The 26,803-nt window shown below is 34.0% G+C and overlaps 1 protein-coding gene across 1 annotated transcript in view; it reads right to left on the reverse strand.

Moving 5' to 3' along the window:
* Positions 1–26,803, reverse strand: part of LOC101891341 (phospholipid-transporting ATPase IF) — a 38,658-nt gene that overhangs the window by 9,406 nt on the left and 2,449 nt on the right. Inside the window, exons 2-4 of the mRNA XM_059122190.1 lie at positions 19,972–20,651; positions 13,878–14,088; positions 2,227–2,352 (exon numbers count right to left, since the gene is read on the reverse strand). Coding sequence (XP_058978173.1) covers positions 2,227–2,352; positions 13,878–14,088; positions 19,972–20,109 — 475 coding nt within the window. The 5' untranslated portion in view covers positions 20,110–20,651. The remainder of the gene's footprint in view (positions 1–2,226; positions 2,353–13,877; positions 14,089–19,971; positions 20,652–26,803) is intronic.

Raw genomic sequence — 26,803 nt, forward strand, 5'->3', positions numbered from 1 at the left:
GCGTTTCACCAAAATGCGGCCTATACAGACTATGTTCAGTCAGCAGAGGTAGAACCCGCTAGAAACTCTTAATACGGATTTTGATACAAGTCAGATGGAAAACTTGATCTAAATTGCCCACATATCGGGAGGTACCGTTAGATGGGAGCTATAGGGAAACCTTTACCTACTTCGACAATCTCCATTTTACGTGAAAAGTGTTTTCTACAATATTATAGATAACAATACGAGGATTAATTTGGCTGAAAATATTAACCCTGAAGTGTTTCAGCAAAGGGCTCATTTTGGTCCTTTTTCCAAAATATGTTTAAAACCCCCTTAAAACGGGATCGTAGCAAATCAAAAGATTTTACAATTTTTTTTTCATAAAATTATACTGCCCGGAATAAATCAAAAGCCTAAATCTTACACAAACGCCTAGGAACGTATAAATGTTAAAATCACACTTTTGGGTCACAATCGAACTACGAGTGTTTTTTTTTTTTTAAATCTCCTACAAAACATTATATTAGAAGGACAACGTCAAAGACGAAACAATTCCTTATCAAATTTTACTACAAGTCAACAAAGGACAGAAATTTTGATTTTCATTATACAGGGTGAGATAAAAAAAACTGCAAAAAGTCAAACGCCACAATTTTTCTTTAAATTTTATTGAATGAAAGCAAAAAATGTCGGAAAAAGCATAAAATTTTAGAATAAGTTTAGATTTGATCGAATTGGTTACCTTTGGCACGAATTATGGCCTTCAAACGGCCAATGAAACCGACACACGCTGACCGAATGTTGCTCTGAGGTATTTTGGCCCATTCCCGGCGAAGAGCTTGCTTGAGGCGATCGACACTTTGGTATTTTTTAGTGCCAACCTTGCTTTCCAAAAAATACTCCAGACACAATAGTCCAACGGATTGGTATCCGGCGATTTTGGTGGTCATTGTTCCCTGGAAATGAAGGGAGGAACCTCATTTTGTAACCATTCTTGGATGGTGCTGAGTCTTGTTGGAATTTCCAAGGTTTGCGGCCAAAATGTTTGCATGTCCAAGGCTTTAATACAACCTCCAGAATATGTTCGCGATAATATTCGGCATTTATTCTGATGCCACGGTCGATTAATACGAGCGGAGAGCGACCATCGGCTGTTATGGCGGCCCATACCATCTCCATAGCCGGCGCTTGAGGTTTGGTGGCCAACCGAAGGTGCACATTTTCCGCTGACCTCTGTGGCAAGTAAACACGATCATTTTTCTTTTGTGTTTACAAACTACTGGACAACGAATGTTTTCTCATTAGCCAGTTCACCACTTTCGGTCAAGCGAAGCAAGTCTTTAGCTCTTTTGAGTCTATTTTCTTTCTGTTGCGGTGTAAATTCTTGCACTTTTTGGAATTTCAATGGCTTTACCCCGAGCGATATGTTCAGCTCACACGCCATTTTTCGGCCACTGCGACGCGGGTTTCGATCAAGTCGCTTCTTTACTTTTCAAATCATTTCTGCTGATGTTGTTGTTTTCTTTCGTCCACTTCCTTGACGTCGGACTACGCTACTAGTATCACGGTAACGAGCGATGGTACGTGACACAAAAGATTTATTCACATTTAAATGCTGGAGTGCTCTAACGATAGCCACGCGTGGTTTTACAGCCAAATATAAAGAAATCACACTATCACGTTTGAATTCCATCAAGAATAACTTTTTTTCTGGAAAATTTTCACCAAAATGCTTTTCTACGCTTGTAAACAATATAATGAGCTGTCACTGGAATAATTTTCACAGCTGTCGGATAAGTGGCTTAGAAATGATAGGAGTCTGAAATTGGTTACAGTCTTTTCATCTCTCCCTGTATCCGTGATTCTTATACCAAATTTCAAGTATATGGATCTATCCGTTCACAAAATACCAAATGGTACAATTTCAGAAGTTAAGTGTCTTTTAAGAAGTTTTCGTAACATTAAAGTTCGAGTTTCCAAAAACTCTTTAATTCATCTATCCTACAGTCAATTCCAAATTTCCAATACGAAGAATTACATTTTTAGTACGTTTTAGTACTTTTCGTACATTATTAGTGAGAATTTCGAAAATCCCAGTCTTACCACACACGTCTACGCACCAATGATAATAATATATACCATCGTATAGTATATTATAGTATAGTACAATGTAGCGCTTAAAATTATGATACAAAAATCATGTCTCACAACAATTTTTGAAAATTTGAAATTCTCCCTCACCTGGCGAACAATTGACAATATTATCGGTCTTATAGCGCAGAATATCTTCATAGCCTTGTTTAGCTGCCGTCACTGCAATTACGAAAACCAATGGAAGCAGTGATGTCATTGGTGATACGGGACTGTCTGCAAAAAGAAACAAAAAAAAAACGTACAATGAAAATTATTTAATGAATACAAAAAAAAATTAGTAATAAAAACAAATACAAAAATTAAATTAAACAATTTTATCAATGAATTCATCGAAAATCAACAAAACGTTAACGTTTCACACACAAAATGCTGCACGTGTCTATTTATGAATTAAGACAATGGAATATTTCTTTTTATGTTTCTGCTCTTTAATATTCGCAGTGGAATATTCAAAGTTATTGTTTGAAAGAAATTCTATTGATCAGGGAAATAAATGGATGGGATTGGCTTTAATATAGATAAATATCTAATTGTTATATACACATTAGGTATGTAGGAAATGATTTAAAATTCTAATTAGGAGCAAAAAAATAAATATTGGATTTTCTTCCTCTTATGTTTTTCGTCTGTATTCATAATATGAACCAGAGTTACACGAATTATTATTTCAGAAAAAAATTTTATACATCCAAACTAAATATATGCTTTGGACTTAATTCTGTAATAAAATAACAACTATATGCCGACCTATAGTCGCAATGTCCTTGAATATTTCTTTCAAAATAAAAAATATAATTATATATTTTTAAATACACGATTCCCTAGAAGTCCTGTAAAAATCCATTTTGAGACCCATTACGTATCCAATGTGTGATATCGGCCAAGGAGTTGAAATCGCACTCACAAAAAGTCGAAATTTAAACAGGTTAGACTGGATCAGTCGATATTGACTACAGCGTCATACCCTCAGCCATTATTCCATTATTAAAACATATTTTGACTTCTGTTATGAATATTCAAACTCTTGACCTTCTATGGAGTAGGTTCCGAAGGAGTGGGCCAATATTGTTCATTTAGTATCGGACCTTAGTAAATACGAAATAAATATTGCGACGTGTCTGGTTTGGACAATATTGGTCGTTTCTTTCACTTCATATGAGATATGTGATATTTTTTTTTGAAAAATTTTAAAATGTGCGTGATGTACCAGATATAGTCGATCGAAGTATTCCATTTTCATACTTCATCTAATACAGACACAAATATTGGTATGGGCAAAATTACAAGAAAATCGAACATATATATGCGAAATCATAAATTACGATAAATTCCATATTCATCTCAAGATTCTGGTTGAGAGAAATATTTAGATAGAGCAAGTTGTAAAGAATCGCTGACTTGCTTCGCAAGTTATGACAGATAAAAAAGTATTAACAATTGTGAACCTTTGTGGGTGATGTACTAGAAGGGGTTCGCAGATATATATTATCTTCACAACAGAAGCAAACATTTTTGTATGTGTGAAATTTGAACAGAGTTGGATGCTTATTTCACATTCTTTGAACGTTTCGTTTTTTTTCTTCAAAATTTTGCTACCTATGTGGGTGAGGTACTAGAAGGAGTGCCCCGCTATATCTCATTTTCACAGCAAGTCTTGTGTTGGTAAAAATTATGGCATGGGTAACATTTGAAGAGAACCGGATGTTTACTTGGATTTTATGATAATTCTGGTTATTTAAAATGTGGGTGAGGTACCAGAAGAAATTGTCCGAACTCTATAATATATCTAGTTTTAATGGATATATTGAGATGTACCAAGTCTGAATGGAATCGGATGTTAATATCGCGTTTTATGAACTTTATGGATATTCAACATTTTGACCCTTTGTGAAGGAGGTATGTATCATCTTCACAGCAGATCTTGTGTTAGTAGAAATAATGGGATGTGTGAAATATGAAGAGAATCGGATGTTTATTTCGGATTTTATGATAATTTTGGTTATTCAAAACTTCAATGCTTTGTGGGAGAGGTACCAGAAGGAAGGGTCCGATCTGTACCATCTTTACAACATATCATGTGTTGATGGAAGTATTGAGATGTACCAAGCCTGACTAAATCTCATGTTAACTTCGCGTTTTATGAGCTTCGTGGATACTCAAAACGTTGACCCTTTTTGGGGGAGGTACCAAAAGGAGTGGACCGATATATTTCATCATCACAGCAGAAGTAGAAATAATGGGATGTGAGAAAATGTTTTGGTTATTCAAAACTTTGACCATTTTTGGGGGATGTACAAAAATGAATGGTCCGATCTCTACCATCTTTCATCTTGTGTTGATGGATGATAGAGGTTAATTTGGGCTTTTATGAGCTTCATGGATATTCAAAATGTTGGCCATTTGTGGGGTAGATACCAGAAAGAGTAAACTGTTATAGCCCATCTTCACGCCAGACCTTGGGTTCATAGAAATATTGTGATACGTGTAATTTGAAGGCAATCGGACTCTTACATCACATTTTGTAAGAGTTATAATTATTTACATTTTGCGGGGGAGGTACTTAATGGAGTAGACCTATATTGTCCATTTTCGCACCTGACCAAACACTGATGCAAATATTAGTATTTGCAAAGTTGGAGCTTAATCGGATTATCCTCTTCCTTTCTCTGAAATAAAATATATATATTTTTGAAAATGTAGACCTTTTGTGTGGGAGGTACCAGAAGGTGTGGACTGATATTGTCCATCTGTACACCAGATCTTATGGTGGCAAAGTATTAGAATGGGTGTAATTTAAAGACAATCGGATCTTACTTCGCATTTTATAAGAGTTATAACTGTTCCAAATTTTGACCCTTTGTGGGGAAGGTACTTGATGAAGTAGGCCTATATATTGTCCATTTTCGCACCGAACATAGCACTTATGAAAATATTAGGATTTGCTTATCGGATGATATTTTCTCTTCGAAAAATTGGATCTTTTGAGGGAGGGAGGGAGGTACCACAAGGAGTGGACCGATATTGCCCACCTCCGAACTCGATATAAGTTTGACAATAATAATTCCATGTACCAAGGTTGGACAAAATCGAATACTCCCTTCGAGACTTATTGTGCGCACCAATCAGCCAGACTGACAGACGGACGGGCATCTCTAGATCGACTCCAAATGTCCTGAAACGGATTTGGTCCGAGACCTACGGTCTACAACAGTTATTTCTATGAGGTAAGTTTTGGTCGTATCAAATGACATCTACCCTCTGTAGCCATATGGCTGAGGGTATAAAAATCTAATTTGCATATTTTGCGATTTTTAGATATAGTATAAACTAGTGGCTTAGTCCAAACTTAGTATTATTGAAAATGGAATCTCACTTGCTCCAAACTTTGATCTTCGTAATACTTCTGTAAAACTAGATCGACGAAGGACAACAATGGCCTACTCCTTGTGGTACATGCCTCACAAAATCTAGTTTTTAAGAAAATTGTATATATTGTTAAAATCGAAATCGAGCATCCAAGTTGGTTCTAACTTGGCATATAGTAATATTTGTATGAGTCGTAGATCAGGTGTAGTAATCTTAGGTGGATGGTACTAAAACTTTGGTCAAACCAAAAATTTTACATTTTTACTCTTTTTTTACCCTACATATTTGTCATGATCTTTTTCAAATAAAAATCTTTTAGCAATTAATTCCCCTTCAAGTCGCAACAAATGGATAAAATATGTGTGTAGTACAACAATTGATGAAAATTCGGGTCAATTTGCATTCACACACGTGAACATAGTTAAGACTCTCATAAAAGTATCTTCCCTTCACTTGGGGTTCAATAACCCACCTAACTCACTTAGGGTTTAAAAGTTCGTCACCCAAGTGTCAATAAAACTGATTTTTACTATCTAAACGGAAATGTTTACGCCAAGCCTAAGCAGCGTGTGTTCTCCTAATGTCATATAGCGAGTTTATTGTATTTCAGTACATTGTGAATAATTCACGGTCAAGGCAATGACAGGAAAACTTCACATACACATGGTTCAATGAATACAAGTTTCACGAGATGTTTTTTTCCTCCAAAACGTTAATGTTTTACACTTTAAGTGCAAATTTAATTTTGAAGAACAGGGAAGAAATCAATCGAATCAAAATTGGCAGTGGTGGTCAAGTGTTGCCGTAAAATAGTTGAAGCCACTTGATTTCCACTCAGAGACGTGGTACAAGTGTTAATTTTAATGTTTTTATTATTTCAATTAGCTTTTGAGAATGGTTGTAGGTTGGAGTAATTGTTCGCTGGTTTTACCAAAAAAAAAAAAAAAAAATAAATAAATAAAAAAATAATTATGCATATTTTTTTAGATTTTCTACTCATATTTTTATAACAAGGTAGCATCTATCAGGGGCTTTGTTACAGATACAAATGTGTGTATAGTTATATTAACTATATGATACCAAAGTGTTGTTTGTGTTTTTTACAAAAGGCAGGGTTCTTATCAAGAACTCTTTCACATTTTTTTCCGAAAGTCCTTGGATAAATATTAAAAAAACTATCAAGTTTCCACTATTTCGTCAGCGAAAAGTCCGCCTTAAATTTTTATTTAGATAAAACGTTATTCATTTTAAACTTTTTTTCTTTTGCACAAAAAGTCTTCAAAATCTTTAGTTTTGAATTTTTGCTGGAGAGCATATTGTTGAAGGCCCTGCACAATGGTTTCATATTTATTTTTTCTGGCCAAAACTATCAACTTCTTTTCATAATAAAAATTGGCCACCACTATATTGAATTCCTAGAAGCCAACAGTGACCTCAATATCAGGATGTCAGCCCTACCTAATACGGAATTTAGTAACATTTAGTGCAATTATAGTGCGAATATCCAAAAAAGCTCCTTCTGTCAGTTACAGGCACCAACAGTGACATCCATATCAATTTAATTGAGTAAACCTATAGTACTCATTTCCAAAATCACTTCCATATCTCAATGCCAGATCCCAAAATCGACCTCAATATCAAATTTGAGGATTCCATTCCATATCCCATCACCTTATACCAAATTTAGTACTCTTTGACACTTCTCCATATTTCAATTCCAGATACCAAGAGGGGCCTCAATATCAAATTTGAGAACTCCAGCCCTATCCCTTCGCTTAATACCAAATTTAGTACCACTTAGTACTTTTCATTCAAATATAGTAGGCATTTCCAAACCACTGCCAAATCTCAAACAAATCAAATATCAAATTTCAGGACTTCGGCTCTATTCCTTCACTCAATAGACAATTTAGTATTATTGATATTATTATTAAAAGAAAATAATACATATTTTCAAAACAATCTCCATAAATTAATTCTAGATACTATCAGAAAGTTCAATATTAAATTTGAAGGTTCCAGCCCTATCCTTTACTCCAATACCAAACTTAGTACTTTTCGTTCAAATATAGGACACATTTCCAAACCACCACCAAATCTCAAACACAGATGTGATGAGTAATCTAAATATCAAATTTAAGAATTTAATATCTTTTCCTTTACCCAATAATAAATATAGCAATTTCCGAACAATTTGAGTACACATTTCCAAAACCAAACTTTCCAACTTTGATTCTCATACCAAATTTTATGTTTTTTCATTTTAGAAGTTTCATAACCTGAGCTTTTCATAACCTTAAAGTTCGAATTTCCAAACCACTTTTGTACATCTATCCTACATTCCATCAGTGACTCTAATTCAAAAATTCAATCTTTCCAAATCTCATTTCGTTTGTCCAATACAAAATATTCCTTTTTTGCAAATTTTCAAGATTCTAGCTTCAGCTGTTTCGTCGTTGATTCTAGGTCAGTCAGTCAGTTATTTCACTACTCTTTTTATACCCTCCACCATAGTATGGAGGGTATATTAAGTTTGTCATTCCCTCGAAATATACATTTTAGACCCCACAATGTATATATATTCTTGATAAGCATAAAATTCTATGACGATTTAACAAGTCCGTAAGTCGGTCTGTCTGTGGAAATCACTCTAGCTTCCGAACGAAATGAAGTAAGTTAATACAAATTTACTCAAATGTGTATTATGTCTGCAGGACTTTTGGTGTTGAAAATGGGCCATCTTCGAATAGCCTCGATATAAGTGTGCCTCCCGATATGCGGTATTTTGATGATTTTAGCGACATTTTTTAACAGAATTGTTTCAAAATTGGTATTCGAAATTTGTAATGGAAATGGGCCATGTAGGTCCACGTTTAGCCCAATATAACGGCACCTCCCGATATTCGGTATTTTGATGATTTTAGCGACATTATTTACCAGAATTGTTTCAGATTTGGTATTCAAAGTTCGTAATGGGTACTGCAGTATAAGACAGACAAATGGGTCATGTAGGTCCATGTCGTCGTATAGCCCCCGATATTCGGTATTTTGATGATTTTAGCCACATTACTTACATGAACTATTTCAAATTTAGTATTTGAAATTCGCAATGAATACTACAGCCTACGACAGAACTTACAGCTTTTTACTTGTTTATCTATAGACCTTACCACTTGGTACTTTTCGTTCACGTAAGTATTCATTTCCAGCCCTTCATTTCTCAATCCTACACACCAATATCGACCATTAATTAAATTTTAGTACTTTTCGTACATGTACGGTACGTATTTTAAAAACCACCTCTTTACCTCAATACTAAATTTTGTACCATTTTCGAAAATAATTCCAAATTTCGGAAATCCACCTCTATAAGTTCACCCAAATCCAATTTGTACCAAATTTAGTACTCATAAGTACGAATTTCCCAAAGTTCCTACATAACCCAATCCTACATTCCAAATTTCCTTATTCGTACAATCCCACAAAAATCTTAATTCCCAATTTCAGGATTCCAGCTCTATTGGTTCCCCACAATTCCAATTTGTATCAAATTTAGTACCGTTTAGTACACGAAAGTACAAATTTCCATAACAACCTGCTTCATACAATCCAATTGAAATCGGTTCACTCAAATTCAACTTTTACCAAATTTAGTACTATTTAGTACACATAAGTACGAATTTCCAAAACTACATACATACCCCAATCCTATACAGTCCAAATTTCAAGATTTCAGCTTTATCGGTTCACTATCTAATCCTAACTACGCCAGTAATGTAAATCTTAAATTTCATGATTCCAGCTCCATCCGTTCCTCTAAATGAAAATTAATATGAGTACACACTTCCAATACTACCGCCTTACATTGACCCCGATCCTCAATCTCGATTCCTATTCCAAATGTCAAAAAAAACATCCTTTGGTGGTTTTCCGAAAACATCCTTTGGACTCTCAGTCCAAATTAAAGTTCTAGCTCTGCTGGTTCGTCAAACGCAAAGTGAACCATATTTAATACCTTTTAGTGCTTTTCTTACCGTTCTAGTACGAAATAGAGTTAGATATATTAATATTTAAATAGTTGAACTTTTGTGTGGTTGCCATGAGAAGGAATGGATCAACTGTATCTTTTTTCGCACCAAACATAACTTTGACATGAATATTACGATGTGCCAAGTATGTACTATATCGTGTACTCCACTACTAAAAATTTTAAAATTTAAATTTTTGGTGACAGATGACACACCTTTAGGAGTGTATATTTTTCGGATTGAACCCAGTCTTATAATAACTATGCTCCAAAATCCCATAGCTATCATTTCAAAATTACCCAATTGTCTGTGGTCATGGTTAAGGCTAATTAACTACAACAAGTTATTGTCTCAAATCTGTCCCCCCTAATCGTGGGATAATATTTTGAATGTTTGTCAAAATTTTCAATTTCAAGTTTCGTTTAAACTTCATTGTGTTGCCGACATTGTCGTGTTACACAATTGCCATTAATCTCGATACGTGGACATGAAATTAAAATGCAATTTGGTGTGTGGAAGAGTGTTTGTTTCATTGTCAACGTTAGAGGCAGTTAAATTTGACATTATTTTCTGAATACAAAAATTCTCAGATGACCGGCAGATGTTTGCCAAAAAAAACGCCAGTAATTCCCAAATGTTTAATTGGGGGCAATTCCCACCAGAGTGGGAAACATTCAACTATTATTTGATCTATTAAAAAAAAACTCTATAAAAAAAGATTCTCTACAAATTTGGGAAAAATCGTTTGCAGCAATTTTCATTTAACATTGAACAAATTTTCAAATTGTACAAATGCGTCCGTCTACTATTTGCCATCATCTTCTCCCATCTCTCTCTCCCTCTCTCTCTTTCTCGTTTACCCCCCAGCAATAAATCTACATTGACACTTTCTTTTGCAGCCCCAGCACAATTTAGCGAAACAAAAGTTCATTCAATTTCAAATAATAGTTTAATTGAAATGAATAGATTGACAAACATTCCATTCAATCAATACCTCAATAAATACATTGTTGTTGCTGAGTTTCCTACTGCGTCAACTGTCACCAAATGTTTGTACGTAGATATGTTTGTATGTGTATGTAGTCGGCTGATGATAACAAACACACGAATGTGTTTGGTTAGTACATTAACACTTTAGTTTTAAATTAATTAAAAATATTTACTTTTTATTGAACACACTTAACTTATCAAAAGTAATAGATAATAAAAATTGACAAAAATTATTATTAAAAACGTATTTTTAGAAATATTCATCACCGTAAAGGTTGGAAAAACATTTGAAAAGTTAAACAAGCACTTCCTTTGGTAACTGTTGATTTCTTTGGTTAATGAAAAGAAACATTAAAAGTCAGAGTCGGGTATATGGAACTATATATTTAAATTCGTTTTCATAATAACGGTTGCAAAACCTAAGTATCTTTGAGCGAAATCCGTTTCGGGACTGAAAGGGAATATCTAGTTTGGTCTACACTTTGTTCTTCGTGATAGTTTTAGCTATTAGCAATAGAAAGTTCGAAGATGACCAATATCGATTCACTCCTTCTGGTACCCCTTCCACACATTAATTTTTTTCCAAAAATAAAAAATATATATAATGTCAACCAAGGGGAATACCCAATATAGTTAAAAGTCTGGTACGAAAATGAACAGTACTGGCCCCCTTCGTTTCCCTCACCAAGAAATGTGGAAAAAATAACCGAGTCTATTTAAACTTTGCCCATCCCAATAACTTCACTAATATACAAATGGAATATATCATGAATATGTGATATGTCTCTCCACTCCTTTTGGTACCACTCTCATAAAGGCTCAAATCCAGTACATTCCTGTCTGCCACATTCATACTTGTTACAAAATGCGGTTATTGTTATTAGCATTGCAAATTTATGGTTTCAAATAAAAAAATTTAAATTTCATGGCAAAAAACCCTAAAGAAATATTTATAAAAAAAAGAAAATATTTTTGAATAGGAATTTAAAAACTTATGTTACTAAGGAATATCTTTAAAATTTATTGTGCTTGCCACACATTTTTTTTAACAAATATCCATGATTCAAATAATTTCTTAAATATGTGTAATTTTTTTGTCAAGAAAAACTCTAAAATATTTTGTAAAGAAATGAAGTCCACGATGAAAATTTCATGAAAATTTCCTATTGTGCATCGGTTTGATGGATATATGTCGTGAAGTCAAATTGAGGTATATATTCCAGCTATGTCCAATCGGAACAGATGTCTATACAATTTATGAAGTATTTATATTCTATGTCTGAAAGCTATCACTAAATATAGGTGATGGAGTGGACTTTACGAGTGGAAAGAACTAAAATACAGTTATATCTATATTTGAACGGATTTTCACCTTATTTGAAGCACATCTTTCTGCTCAATAAACCTGAAACCCGATTAACATATATATGACAGCTATATCCAAATCTGAACCGATCTCGATAAAATACATGGTACCAAATATCATTGTTGAGGAGTGCATATTACGAATCTTAGGGACTTTGAAGACTAAATCGGATGAAACATATATATGGGATCTTTGGCTATATCTTAAATTAGATATACTAGCTTCTAGGCTGAATTCGGTCGGATGTGCCGAAATACATCTTATTTGGACGAATATTACATGTTTGCGCACAATAAAATTGAAATCGGACGACGATATATATGTAAGCTATATCCAAATCTGAACCGACCTTGGCAGAAGTGTTTCTGGTATGTATCTAATATTTGGTTTCAAATATCATTGATGTGGATTGCATAATACCCAGCTATATCTATCATATTATCTGATCATAATTTCACGAAACTTGAAGTACTGGCTAGAGAGGGTACATATAATTTAATACTACCAAAACGTGCCTCATCGAAATAACGGTTTAAAACGCTAAGTCTCTTTGGACCAAATCCTTTTCAGGAAGGTTGGAGTCGATCTAGAGATGTCCGTCTGTCTGGGTGGTGCGCACGATAAATCTAGAAGAAAGCATCCGATTTGGTCCAAACTTGGCACATAGTAATATTATTATTAAACTTAGATCGATTTCGGAGATAGCAATATCGCTTCACTCCTTTTTATACCTCCCCAACAAAAGGTCGAAATTAAAAATATATATATATATATTGCACCAAAAGAGAAAATGATTATGCGATTTTGCTGCAACTTTGCAAATCCTAATATTTGCTTAGTACTAGGTCAGGTGCCAAAATGGACAATATCGGTCCACTCCATCCAGTACCTCTCCCACAAAGTGTAAAAGTTTTTAAAACTCTTATAAAATATGATGTAAGTGCCCTATTGTCTACAAATTACACACATCATTCCGTCTGGTACCTCCCCCACAAAAGGATCAAAGTTTTGAATAACAAAAACGATTATTAAATCCGAAATAAGCATCCCGTTCTCTTCACATCACAATATTGTATTAACCCAAGGTCGGCTGTAGGGATGTGATATATCGGTCGACTCCTTCTGGTACTTCCCCCACAAAGGATCAACATTTTTAACATCCATGAAACTCATAAAACGTAGAATTAACAAACGATTCCATTCAGACTTGGTATATCTCAATATTTCCATCAACACAAGATCTGTTATAAAGATGGTAAATATCGGACCTATTCCCTCACCCGCAGATGGGTCAAAGTTTTGTATAACCAAAATGAAATAAGCATCCAAAACGATTATAAAATGCGAAATAATCGTCCGGTTCTCTTCATATTCCATATATCACAATATTTTTATTAACCCAAGGTCTGGTGTAAAGATGTGATATATCGGTCCACTTATTCTGTCTGAATATCCATGACGCTCATAAAACGCGAAATCAACATCCGATTTCGTTCAGAGAGATGTGTCATATTGAGATGTGTCAATCTCAATATTGTTATCAACACAAGATAAGATATCGCACGATTTCTTCTGGTACCTTCCCCATAAAGGATTCAAGATTTTGAAAAAAAAAAAAAAAAACACTCAAAAAAAGCGAAATAAACATCAAATTCTCTTCAAATTTCACACATACAAACACTTTTGCTAACACAAAATTTTCTGTGAAGATGATATATATCTGCGAACCCCTTCTGCCACCCATTTACTAGATTTTTCAACGGAATGGTCTACCGTTCAATATTTCTACAAGTTTTGTTTATGAATTTTTAAGGAACTGTTTTGACTTTCTACTTTAAATGTTTTTAATACAAATAGGTAAAAAAAGGCGTGCATTCAATTATTTCACCACTTTTTTGGAGTCTATATTTTGTCCGGCGCAAATTAACCCAATTTTAAGTTATTTTTTACTCCATTTTAATTTAAACACTCTCAATTCGCATACTCACCAATTAGCAATGATATAATTGTCATAACTAAAAAATAGAAATTTGCTATTCGACGAAACTGCTCGAGTAGATTTTGTGGCAGAAATGTGATGAATGTATATTTCGTTGATTTAATGCGATTCAATTTTTGTCTTCGTTTTTTCTTCTTGACCTCCTGATCGCCGCCAATTTTTATTTGCAGCCAATCATTGATGGTGCTGACACGCGAGCCCTGCAACACAAAAGAGAAACAAATTTGAGTATTTATTTAACAAAAAGTAATTTTAAATAATTTATATGCATTAAAGAGTGGAGTTAATTGCGAAATTGGCTTTTAAGACCTGGTGCTTTAGATGGATAAGTGATATAAATACCAGGGCGTAGTACCCTTCTCATGTTGCCTAGGGTTGTTGTTGGTAATATAAACAAATGGGTAATAAATTCAATTTTGTTGATTCATATCTCAACGGTGAATTCCAATCATTTTAAAGATTTCCCATAAAATATTTTTATTTCTTTATTTTTTCATTTCCATCTGAAAATTGTGTAACAATTGTTACATTTACCCTATGTCGCCCATGATATATATTATATATGTTTGTGCTGATGTTTTCCCCCGCCCCAATAAATACAAATCATTTGCGGTTACTGTGCGAAAAAATGCAATAATAATAAACGTAATCAATTAACACCCAAGTGTTTCGGTTTTTTTTATTTTTTAAATTAAAAATTATTGAAAACACCATTTGTACATGTGAAAATGCTAGCAAATCAAAATGGAACATTCTGTAATAAACAACAAAGCAAGGCATTATTGAAAATCGACAAAAAAACACAGCAAATAAAATAACATGTGCAAACTTCATGCCAAGGTTTGAATTTTAATCCGTATTACATTATTCCGAAGGAACAACAAAAAATAAGCAATAATATTTGTTAAAATAATTAGAAACATAATACGAAAAGCTGTTAGCAAAAAAATTAAACTGGACCTTAAACGATTCAAAATGAATGTAAATATGCGTTAGAAATTATTTGAAGCTCTAAATCGAAAAATATTAAAAAAAATGGGAAAATATGTATTCGAAATTTAATAGTTTTCATTATAGACCAGAAGGTCTCCTCACAGAAGATCAGAGGTATTCTCATAGAAGGTTGAAAGGTTTCTTCATAGAAGACCGGAAGGTATTCTCATAGAAGACCAGAAGGAATTCTCATAAAAGGCCAGAAGGTCTTTTCATAGAAGGCCAGAAGGTCCTCTTAAAGAAGGCCAGGAGGTCCTCTTATAGAACACCAGAATGTCTTCTCGCAGAAGGCCAGAAGGTCTTCTCGTTGAAGGCCATAAGTTCTTCTTTGAGGAAGACCAGAGGGTCTTCCCATAGAAGGCCAGAAGGTTTTCCTATAAAACGCCAAAAGGTCTTCTCATGGAAGACCACAATGTCTTCTCATAGAAGACCAGATGGTCTTCTCACAAAAGGCCAGAAGAAGGTCTTCTCACAGAAGACCAGAATAAGGTCTTCTCATAGAAGACCAGAAGGTCTTCTCATACAAAACAAGAAGGTCTTTTCATAGAAGACAAGAAGGTCTTCTCACAGAAGACCAGAAGAAGGACCCGATGGTCTTCTAATAGAAGACCCGATGGTCTTCTAATAGAAGCCCCAATGGTCTTCTAATAGAATCCCCGATGGTCTTCTAATAGAAGCCCCGATGGTCTTCTCATAGATGACCCTGAGATCTTCTCATAGAAGACCTAAGAGCCTGATCATAGAAGACCTAAATGTCTCCTCTTAGGAGACGTAAATGTCTTCTCATGGAGACCGGAAGTGCTCTACTTTCTATCATCCTTACCAAGGAAGAAGAACAGAAGAAGGTCTTCTCACTGAAGATTAGAAGAAGACCCGAAGGTCTTCTTATAGAAGACCAGAAGGCCTTCTCATAGAAGACCAGAAGGTCTTTTCATAGAAAACCATAAAAGGTCTTCTAACAGAAGACAAAAAAAAGTCTTCTCTCAGAAGACCAGAAGAAGGCCTTCTCACAGAAGACCAGAAGAAGATCTTTTCATAGAAGACCAAAAAGGTAATTTCATAGAATACCCGAAGGTCTTCTCATAGAAGACCAGATAGGGTCTTCTCATAGAAGACCAGAAAGGGTTATTTCATGGAAGACCAGAAAGGGTATTCTCATAGAAGAGCAGCAAAGGTCTTATCATAGAAGGCCAGAAATGATCTGCTCATAGATCAGCAGAAGGTCTGCCATGGAAGACCGGAAGTGTTCTACTTTCTATCATCCGTACAAAAACTATTTAATTATTTCATTTTCATTTAAATTATTTAATTTCCTATAAATTCCAAAACCCGATTTAATCGTGATGAAATCACTGCCCTAGCGTCTGTCAAATATTACTCCTTTGTTTTGGTTTCAAATCAAAAAATAGCAAACACACACCCAAATACACTTTTGTGGTTTAATGTCTTGCCTAAAATGTTGTAGACGTCAGTGGTATTTATTATAGAACGATTTAGCAAAATTTATTGGATTCTGGTTTCTAAAATTATTTTTTGTTGTTGTTGCTGTTCCAAATCGTTGTTTACGAGCTGTATTATGTTTCACATGTGATTCGGACAAAAAAAGCATTTCTGCTAAAGAAATCACTAATGGAAACAAAACCATTTCATATTTATTGCCCTAAATCCATGAAAATGAAGGAACTTTGCATATTTATAACAAAATCGTAAAGTAAACGCTGCGGGTGGTCGGAGTCCTTTGACAGTTAAGTGGCACTAATTCTAAGACTTTGTTTGAACTTTCAGTTCCACACCCAGTTTTTAAGTTGAGATGTAGTTCAAAAAATAATAAAACGTTGAAGAGTTTTTGTTTGCTTGATTCAGTTCAAATGTACTTATTTGCACAATTCTTAATTTGGTGCGTAAATAAAAAAATATTTTTATGGTTTCTTTTTTACAATATATAATAAAATTTATATTCGAATAATGGAAAGAGCATTGATCATAAAATTGTATTTAAAAATATTACTTTTAATGACAGTTTAACGAACCCAAATGAATCTTGGGTTTCTGTTAGACATTTTTTTAATCAATAAAGAAGTCCTATAAAAAAAATTAGAAAATATTTTATAGAAGTTTTAAAATAGAACCTGAATTTTGACCAAGTTTTTCTACATAATACTTTAGTTGGTATTCCTAAACTTACTTTGCTTCCATAATTCGGAATTTTAAGTGCGACTTTTTATACCCTCCACCATTTTGAAAGTTACACAATTAGTCTATGTTACGTGGTCAAGCATTTGAGCGATTTATGTTATATTTGTCAGTAACGACTTCCTATTGGTATTTAAAAAATCATCAAAATCGTCGGATTCGGGTTTTCCCATTATTTGGAGGTTACATGAAAATGAAAACCTCTGCTGGTACTTATTGAGAATTCCAAATACCAAACATCAAACAATTATATTGAAAAATGTTCAAAAAATCATCCAAACACCGAATATGGTGCGGTACTGTTATGTAGGTCATCTACGAAAACGTGGACCCGTATAGACAAAGAAGGCGGGACCTATGACGAACTCAAAATACCAATTTTGGAAAAATTCCATTTAATAATGTGCCTAATTATTTGCCGAATATAGTACCTAATCCGTTGAAAATGTGTCTAAATACCGAATATCGGGATATATCGTCATTTAGAGTCTATAGCGCAACCTGGACCTATATGCTTAGTTCTTTCCAAGGATGTTTTATGTCTGGTGGGAACTCAAATTGCCGCTTTACTGCAAATTTGGTTAAAATATATAATTAGGACATCAGCTCTTATTCGGACTGCACCGTTATATGCGATTTATAACAAACTGTGAAACAATTTTTAACACCAAACATTCTGCGGACCCAGAGAATATGTGAGTAAAATTTTGTCCTTCTAATTAATTCCATTCGGAAGCTAGAGTTTTTTTTTCCAAAGGCGGACAGATAGTTCTAAATCGAATTAGAATCTTATAGGCCACAAGATCTTCTCATAGAAGGCCAGAAGGTCTCCTATCGAAAACTAGAAGGTAATCTTATAGAAGACCAGAAGGTCTTCTAATATGAGATCTTTTTACTGCAATAGAAAACCAAAAGGTCTTCTCAAAGAAGACAAGAAGGTCTTCTCATAGAAGGCTAGAAGGTCTTCCCATAGAAGGGCACAAGGCCTTTTTATAGAAGTCCAGGATGTCTCTTCATAAAAGACAAGAAGGTCTCCTCATCGAAGACTAGAAAGTCACATCGTAGAAAATCAGAAGTTCTTCTTAAATAAGACAAGAAGTTGTTATCATGGAAAGCCTTTTGATAGAAGGCCACAAGTTCTCTTCATAAAAGGTCAGACGGTTTTCTATTCTGGCAAAAAAACTTCTGGTTTTTAATAGAGGCCCAGGATCTCTTATCAAAGAAGATCATAGAAAATCATAGAAGGTCATCCAATAGAAGACTAAAAGGTCTTTTAATAGAGGACCGGAAGGTCTTCTTACATAAGACCGGAAGATCTTAGTATAGAAGACCGGAAGTTGTTCTTATAGAAGACCGAAAGGTCTTCTCATATAAGTCCGAAAGGTCTTATCATTGAAGACCGAAAGTCTTCTCATAGAACACCAAATATTCTTCTCATAGAATACCAAAGAGTGTTCTCTTCTCTCATCTTCTAGAAGACCAAATATACTTCTTATGGAAAACCAAAAGGTCTTCTCATAGAGGGCCAGAAGATCTTCTAATAGAAGACCAGAAGGTCTTCTCATAGAAAACCAGAAGGTCTTCTCATAGAAGACCAAAAGTTCTTCTCATAGAATACCAAACAGTCTTTTCTTCTCTCTTCTTCTAGAAAACAAGTAGTCTTCTCATAGAAAACCAAAAGGTCTTCTCATAGAAGACAGAAATGTCTTCCCATAGCAAACCGAAATGTCTTCCCATAGAAGACCGAAATGTCTTCTCATAAAAGACAAGAACGTCTTCTCATAGAAGACCAAAACTTCTTCTCCTAGAAGACTAGAAGACCAAGACAAGAAGGTCTTCTCATAGAAGACCAAGACAAGAAGGTCTTCTCATAGAAGACCAAGAGGTCTTCTCATAGAAGACCAAAAGGTTTTCTCATAGAAGGGCAGAATGGCTTCTCATAGAAGGCCAGAAGGTCTCCCAAAAAATTCCGAGAGGTCTTCCCTTAAAAGTCCAAGATGTCTTCTCATAGAAGACCAAGAGGTCTTCTCGTAGAAGACCAAATAGTCTTCTCATAGAAAAATAGAATGTCTCGCAGAAAAAAAACCTAATGTTTTTTCATGGAAGGGGACTAGAAGCTCTTTTCATAGAAGAAACCCAGAAGAGCAGAAGGTCTTTTTGTAGAAGAAAACCAGAAAGTCTTCTCACAGAAGTAGACCAGAAAGTCTCCTCGCAGAAGAAGACCAACAATTCTTTATTTAAAAGAAGACCATAAAACCTTTATACGGAAGAAGATCAGAATATCAATGTTCGCAGAGCTTCTTGTAACAAATATAAATTTATACTGGGAACAACTGTATATGACTTCTGGTACCAAATATCATTGATTTTAGACATAAATCGATGAGGTCCAAAACAGCTGACTTTATTCAGCCGGAACTTGATCCAAATTTGACCTGACTAATATATCTTTTACATCAAATTCGAAGTAAATGTATAGAATAGCTAAATTTTGATAATCTGGAACAATATTTCCCATTCGAATATTCCTTATTTCAAATATAATCTTTTAAAAACCCGTAAAAAATATTTAAGGAACTTTTATTTAAAATGTTCACAACCCCTGACTAATCTAAATATTTTAAATGGCAACCTTCATGGAAACAAAAAATAATGCATCATATTTTTTATAAATGAGGATAGCAAAAATATGGACTGGTGACTTCAACATCTTTATAACACCCTTACTTCGTTCAAAATACTCAACCCTCTTGGGGACTCACAGTGGAATCACAGTTAATGTATTATTAACAATATGCAAATATTTTTATATTCAAAAAATTATATAATTATTACAATAAACAAACAATAACAACTTTCTGTTTGTTAGTGTCTTTCTTTCTTTCTCTCTGCTTTACCTTGTGCCACTTCCACGAAACACTTTCTTTGACAAACGTCGGTGTTGTTTCATTTTTTGGAAACAGGGGTATGCCGTAGGTGGTTGTGTTCACACGCCGATAACCGCCCAGATGATCATGGCGACCAATAAAATTCATGTTTCTCCTCAAGAAGCTGACGCGCCGGATTTTTTCGGGGCAAAACAAACGTTGTTGTTGTTGCAGCTGCTGCTGTCACTCTCACTTTTCACACGCACTCTTTGCCTGAGCATTAATACTGACTACCAAATCCACCGTTGAGGCTTTTTCACACACACACACGTACACACAGCGAATTACAACACAAATTAATTGGTATTTTTGATATATTTATTTTTAATTATTACTTTTTATTAACAAATTTGTATTTCAAATAAAATTTTTATTTCCGCAAAAAATTTTAATTTATTTTGTAGACGTGTTATGCGTATCATTTGTTTGTTGTTTTTTAATTAGAATATTATTTTGTAATACTTTTGTGCGGATATTTTACAATTTAGTTAACATTTATTTTGGACACCGGAGGGTTGTTAATGGATTTTTGTTGTTATGTTTGGGAATTTTCTTCATTAAGTAAATATTTTCCCGTTATTTGAAAAATTTTATTTCACTTCATTTTTGTCAAGACAAGATTTCCGTACCGGCGAACTTTTGGTAACTAACTAAAATGTAACAAAGTAGATTAGTAATCATTGGCCAAAACGCATTTCATTTGGCTTGGATAGATATTGTCTCGAATTAATTCACTTGGTATTGTATTTGAGCCGGTTAAGGAAGTCTGAAACAACAACAACCTTAGCCAAGAGTAAAACATCAAGTAATTCCATTTATTTTCCAAATCTGTTGGTATTGTATCATTGTGTAACTGTTAATTGTGTACACCAACAATTGGAAGAGAACAATTAGATTTAATGAGATGTTGCTACCTTTAAATAACCATTTGGCGGCATCTTAAAGCAGTTGAATAAAATAGGCCCTCCGTTGTAGTTATTAGTGATGTAGATTAGCTTAGGTAAGAGGTGGTAGTCGTTAAGGAAGATTCACGGAGACAAAAAGTGAGATATAAGAGAGGATACCGATTTTTTCCATATTTAAGAAAGACTTTAACTATATACTTAATGCAAGAATAAACTAAAGATATACAAGTATAACAAGTAAAAAAGCTGGTAGTTCGGCCGGGCCGAACTTTTAATACCCTCCACCATTTGGTAAAAATTTGGCAATTTCCAAAAAAAAAAATCCGTTAAAAATTCTGTTAAAATCTTAAAAATTTCGAATGCTTATACGACGACGTGGACCTGCATAGGCAACTTTTGTCATAAGTTATTACAATATACGGTACGGTATATGGGGGCTATATGAAGACGTGGACCTACATGACCCATTTTCTGTTTTATGCTGCAGTATCTATTACGAACTTCAAATACCAAATTTGGAACAATTCCGCTAAATAATGTCGCTAAAATCATCAAAATACCGAATATCGGGGGGTACCGTTATATGGGGACTATATGAAGACATGGACCTACATGGCTCATTTTTTGACTTAGGATGCAGTATCCATTACGAACTTCAAATGCAAAATTTGAAACAATTCCGGTGAATAATGTCGCTAAAATCATCAAAATACCGAATATCGGGAGGTACCGTTATATGGGGGCTATATGATAACATGGACCTACATGGCCCATTTACGAACTTAACCTGCCTACTGGCAAAATATACATGTGTGCAAAATTTTAGCCTTCTATCTCAATTTTTTCGGAAGATAGCGTGATTACAACAGACAGACGGACAGACAGACAGACAGACATACGGAATTTTCTTAGAATTTTACGCTGATCAAGAATATACATATATACTTTATTGGGTCTGACATGAGTATTTCTAGGAGTTACAAATGGAATGACAAAATTAATATACCCTCCATAGTATGGTGACCTCAATATCAAATTTCAGGATTCCAGCTCTATTCCTTCGCCCAATAACAAATTTAGTGATATTTATCCCCCATTTTTAAACATCATATCAAATTTCAAAATGTCAGCTCTATCCCTTCACCAAATACGGAATTTAGTAACATCTAATAACTTTCATATAATTTTTGCACTCATTTGCAAAATATCTCATCCCAGATTCCAACAGAGACTTCAATATCAGATTTCGGGATTCCAGCTCTGTCCGTTCATCCAATATCCATTTCGTACCACATAGTACTTTTCGAACAATTATTGTTCCATTGTACCCTTAAAGACCGACACCAACAGTGACATCTATATCGAATTTTAGAATTTCAGCTCTATTCCTTCACTCAATACTAAATTTAGTAGTCCTTGGTACTTATCGTACAATTATAGTGCACATTTTCAAAACCACCTCCATATCTTAATTCCTAATACAAACAGAGATCTCAAAATTAATTTTGAGTAATCCAACCCTATCCCATCACACAATACCAAATTTGGTACTATTTAGTACTTTTTGTACAAATATAGGACGCATTTCAAAATTAACGCTTAAATATCAAATTTAAGATTTTTTTGTTATCCCTTCATTTAGCACTTTTCGTACAATTATAATACACTTTTCCATATCTCGTACTACAAGGACCTCAATATTAAATTTCGTACAACTTATTAGTTTTCGAACAATTATAGTGCAAAACCACCTCCATATCTCAATTCCAAATACCAACGGAGACCTCAATATAAAATGTGCGGATTGCACCCCTATCTGTTTAAATAATATCAAATTTAGTACTTTTTGTACAATTATAGTACACCTTTTCAAATTCCACCAGAGACCTCAGTATTAAATTTCGGGACTTATCCGCCTTATCCAAAGCACCGCCAAATTTGAAACACAGATCAATATTTAAATATCAATCAATAATTTAAATATCAAATTTAAGAAGTTTATCTCTATCCATTCAACCATTAAAAAATATGGTACATTTCGTACATTTATTGTGCACATTTCAAAACCATCTCCATATGTCTAAGATACGCATAAACAGCGGCTCTAATACAAAATTTCAGATTTTAAGCACTATATGTTCACCCGATACCAAATTGTACCAAATATAGTACAATTTAGTACTTTTGGTGCACTTGTAGTACACATTTCCAAAACCACCTTTTTATCACAAGCCCACAATTCAATACAATTCCAGCTGCATCCGTTCACACTAAACCAAACTGTTCCAAATTTAGTACCATTTAGCACAGTTCGCTCACTTAGAACACATTTCCAAAACAATCTAAATTAAAAGTTCGAATTTACAATAACGCTTTGGTGCATATATTCTGACCTTCGATCAGTGATCTCATTCCGTATTTCAGAATTCCTATATAGGTTCACTAAAATCTAGATTTTACCAAATTTAGAACATTTAAGTACAAATTTCCAAAACTACCTTCATATCTTAATCCTACACTCCAACAGTGATCTTATTTTAAATTTTCCGGATACCAGCTCTATTGCTTCACCCAAATCCAAATTGTACCAAATTTAGTACAAAACCCAATCCTATACTGCAACAGTAATCTTAGTTCCAAATTTACCCATCTTAGTACCATTTAGTACACATAAGTACGAATTTCCAAAACTACACACATAGCTCAGTCCTACAATTCAATAGCAATCTGATTTCCAAATTTCAGATTTCCAACTCTATTAGTTTTCACAAGATTTAAATTATACCAAATTTAGTACCATTTAGTACCATGCTTACATTCCTCAGTTCTACAATTCACCAGCAATTTCATTTTCAAATTTAAGAATTCCAACTCTATTGCTTCTCACAAAATGTACCAAATTTTAGAACATATAAGTACGAATTTCTAAAACTACCTACATTCCTCAGTCCTAGAATGAATAGTAATTTTATTTTTTTTTTTTTTTTCTACACTCCGCCAGTAATGTAAAGTGCAAATTTAAATTGTACTAAATTTAGTACCGTTTAGTACTTTTCGTATGCATGAAAATACACTTCCAAAATTACCTCCTTACATCGACTTTATTCCTCAACTTTGATTCCCGTTCCAAATTTCAAGTTTGTAGCTCTAACCGTCCACATGATACGAAATGGTACGAAATATAGAACATTTTAGTACTTTTCCCTCACTTTGGTACACCTATCATACACTCCATCAGTGACCCCCATTAAAAATTTAAGAGTTCTAGCTGTACTGCTTCCTCAAATAAAAGGTTGCTATATTTAGTAACTTTTAATGCTTTTCGTGCCGTTATAGTACGAATTCCCAAAGACCCAATCTTATCTGACCCGTTCGGACCAATGGCGGCCCTAACCCAAAATTTCAAGATTCTAGCTTAAGCCATTACGTCTGGGCGTTAATTCTCAGTCGCTCAGTTATTGATTTTTTTTATAGGTATATAGATAGATTAATGTTTAACCATAGCTCTGAGTCTACTTAAAAACGCGGATCAAAGACCTTTTAAAAATCCACGATTTTAACTTTCATTTTATTTTCAGTGCTTACAACATCGACCCATTCTAATGTCTAATGTTTGCCATTATGATTACGTCTTATCCAACCGTTACATGATGTTGATGTTGATCATTAGTTTTAATTGTTTTATAGCGTTTGTCGTTTGTGTCGCTTTCTTGTGTTTTAAACCAACGTCTGTAAGTATATACGTCGTTGTCTTTGCCATTACCTCCTCCTCCTCGATGCAATCACATAATATTTGCACACTCGATTTATTTTACTTATTGACACATTTCTTTCAACGACACTCTTTTTTTTTTTTGCTTATTTTTCCTTTACAAACCTGAATCGCAAAAAGGAGTTCATTGTTAGAATTTCATGCAAAAACAATGAGGCAAAAAAATATTGCATTGGCGTTAACAACCGTTAGCGTTTTCCAGATTTTCGCAAAAGCCACAAAATGGATTTCATACGAATTCGCACATTTGGTGTTTTCGAATGGTATACAGAGCGTTTTCTTGTTTGTTTACACTTCTGCATTCATCATTGGCTTGATCACCTAGTAACTCGTTTTGTTGACAAATCTCCCTCCGGCCCCTCTAACCTGCCTTCACCACTTAAGTTATGTTTACGGATGTGCCACTGTTACTGTTCATTCATCCGAGCCCACCATCATTCATTCATTTGCTAATTTTTGTTTTCGTTAAAAGATTTTTATGGGCTTTTAATTAGCACACTTTGATTTGTTGTTTACATTATTTGAATGTCTGCCTGCCTCCCATATGATTTTCAGATGTTTTCGTTTTATATATATGTGTGTGTGTTTCATCTCAAAAAATAACAATAACACAAATAACGGTAGCTAATGTATTATCATTTTTTTTCTTATTTGATTGAATTTTAACACATTATTTTATTTATTTTATTTTTTTTTTTTTTTGAAATTTTATTTGCAGAAGATTTCATTAGGCGCCTTTATGCCGTTATAGCACATTTTACAATGAGGATAAGCGTTTTTAAATGAGGGTAAGAGTTAATTTGCCATTATTTTCGATATCATCAATGTTTTGCAAATTTATTTAATTCGCTTCTCTCTTTACCCACGATTTGTTAACAAAATTACAATCACATGGCAATGTTGTTCATACAGGAATAAATGCTGATTTTCTCTTTTTATCACATGAAAGAAATTTAGATAAAAAATAAGTAGAATAAGAACTACGCCTCACGACATAATATTGGCTTAATAAAACGCAAATTTTCGGGATAAGGGGCTACACCAACAAAATGTTGTTGGAAATGTTAAACTATACAAAGAACTCGAGAACCTTAAAAAATTAAAAATCTGAACATTCTGTGGGGGCTATATAAAAAATAGACATAGGTCTAGTCCAAAACAACATGACAATAGCATTCGACGTACGTTACGACGACGTTAATTTTTAAGACACTTTAGCCAACTTTCCATATAAAATTTGTAAACAAAATCAGAAAAAGGAGAGGAGAGGACTCATTTCAGGACAATAGTTCAAAATCACAACAGCACTAACACTATAAAATTAATTGTGTTAGGAATAACCTGGTGCATCAATGTCCATTATCAGTACAGATTTGGAAAAAAACTGAGAAACGCCACACAGTGATTCAGAATTCTATTTCTGTAAAGAAAACCCCATTTTTTTGCCATTGCTGATATCTAACCAAACAAATAACTCTAAATATCTTAAGGTGTGCCCTTGGTACGGGCCAAAAATATAACGAAATATTTTTAGGAGTCGGTATGGCAGCTATGTATTTATGCCCTACGCCACATTCGTCCGATTTCAATTTTATTGCGCGTCATATGTGTAATATTCGTACAAAAAGGGTGTATTTCGGCACATCCGATAGAGTTTAGCCTAGAAGCAAATACTTCAAATTTGATGAAAATTTCATCAAATATAAGGTCTAGCTCCCATATATATGTTTCATCCTTTTTAATATCTGAGTCCCTCACTTTCACAATATGCACTCCACGACAATAATATTTGGAACCATATATCAGATACAGCTCAGAAATACCTCTTTAAAATTCTTCTTAAGATTTCGATATAGCTTCTATACAGGATAAGATGAAAAAACTGCAACCAACTTCAGACTGCTGCCATTTCTATGCCACTCGTCCGACAGCTACTCAAATTATTCCAGTGACAGCTTATTATATTGTTCACAAGCGTACAAAAGCATTTTGGTGAGAATTTTTGCAGAAAAAAAGTTATGCGTGATGGAATTCAAGCGTGATAGTGTGATTTCTTTATATTTAGCTGGAAAACCACAAGTGGCTATCGTTAGAGCACTCCAGCATTTAAATGTGAATACATATT

This window comes from Musca domestica, unplaced genomic scaffold (assembly GCF_030504385.1).
Source record: "Musca domestica strain aabys unplaced genomic scaffold, Musca_domestica.polishedcontigs.V.1.1 2, whole genome shotgun sequence".
Classification (NCBI taxonomy): Eukaryota; Metazoa; Arthropoda; class Insecta; order Diptera; family Muscidae; genus Musca; species Musca domestica.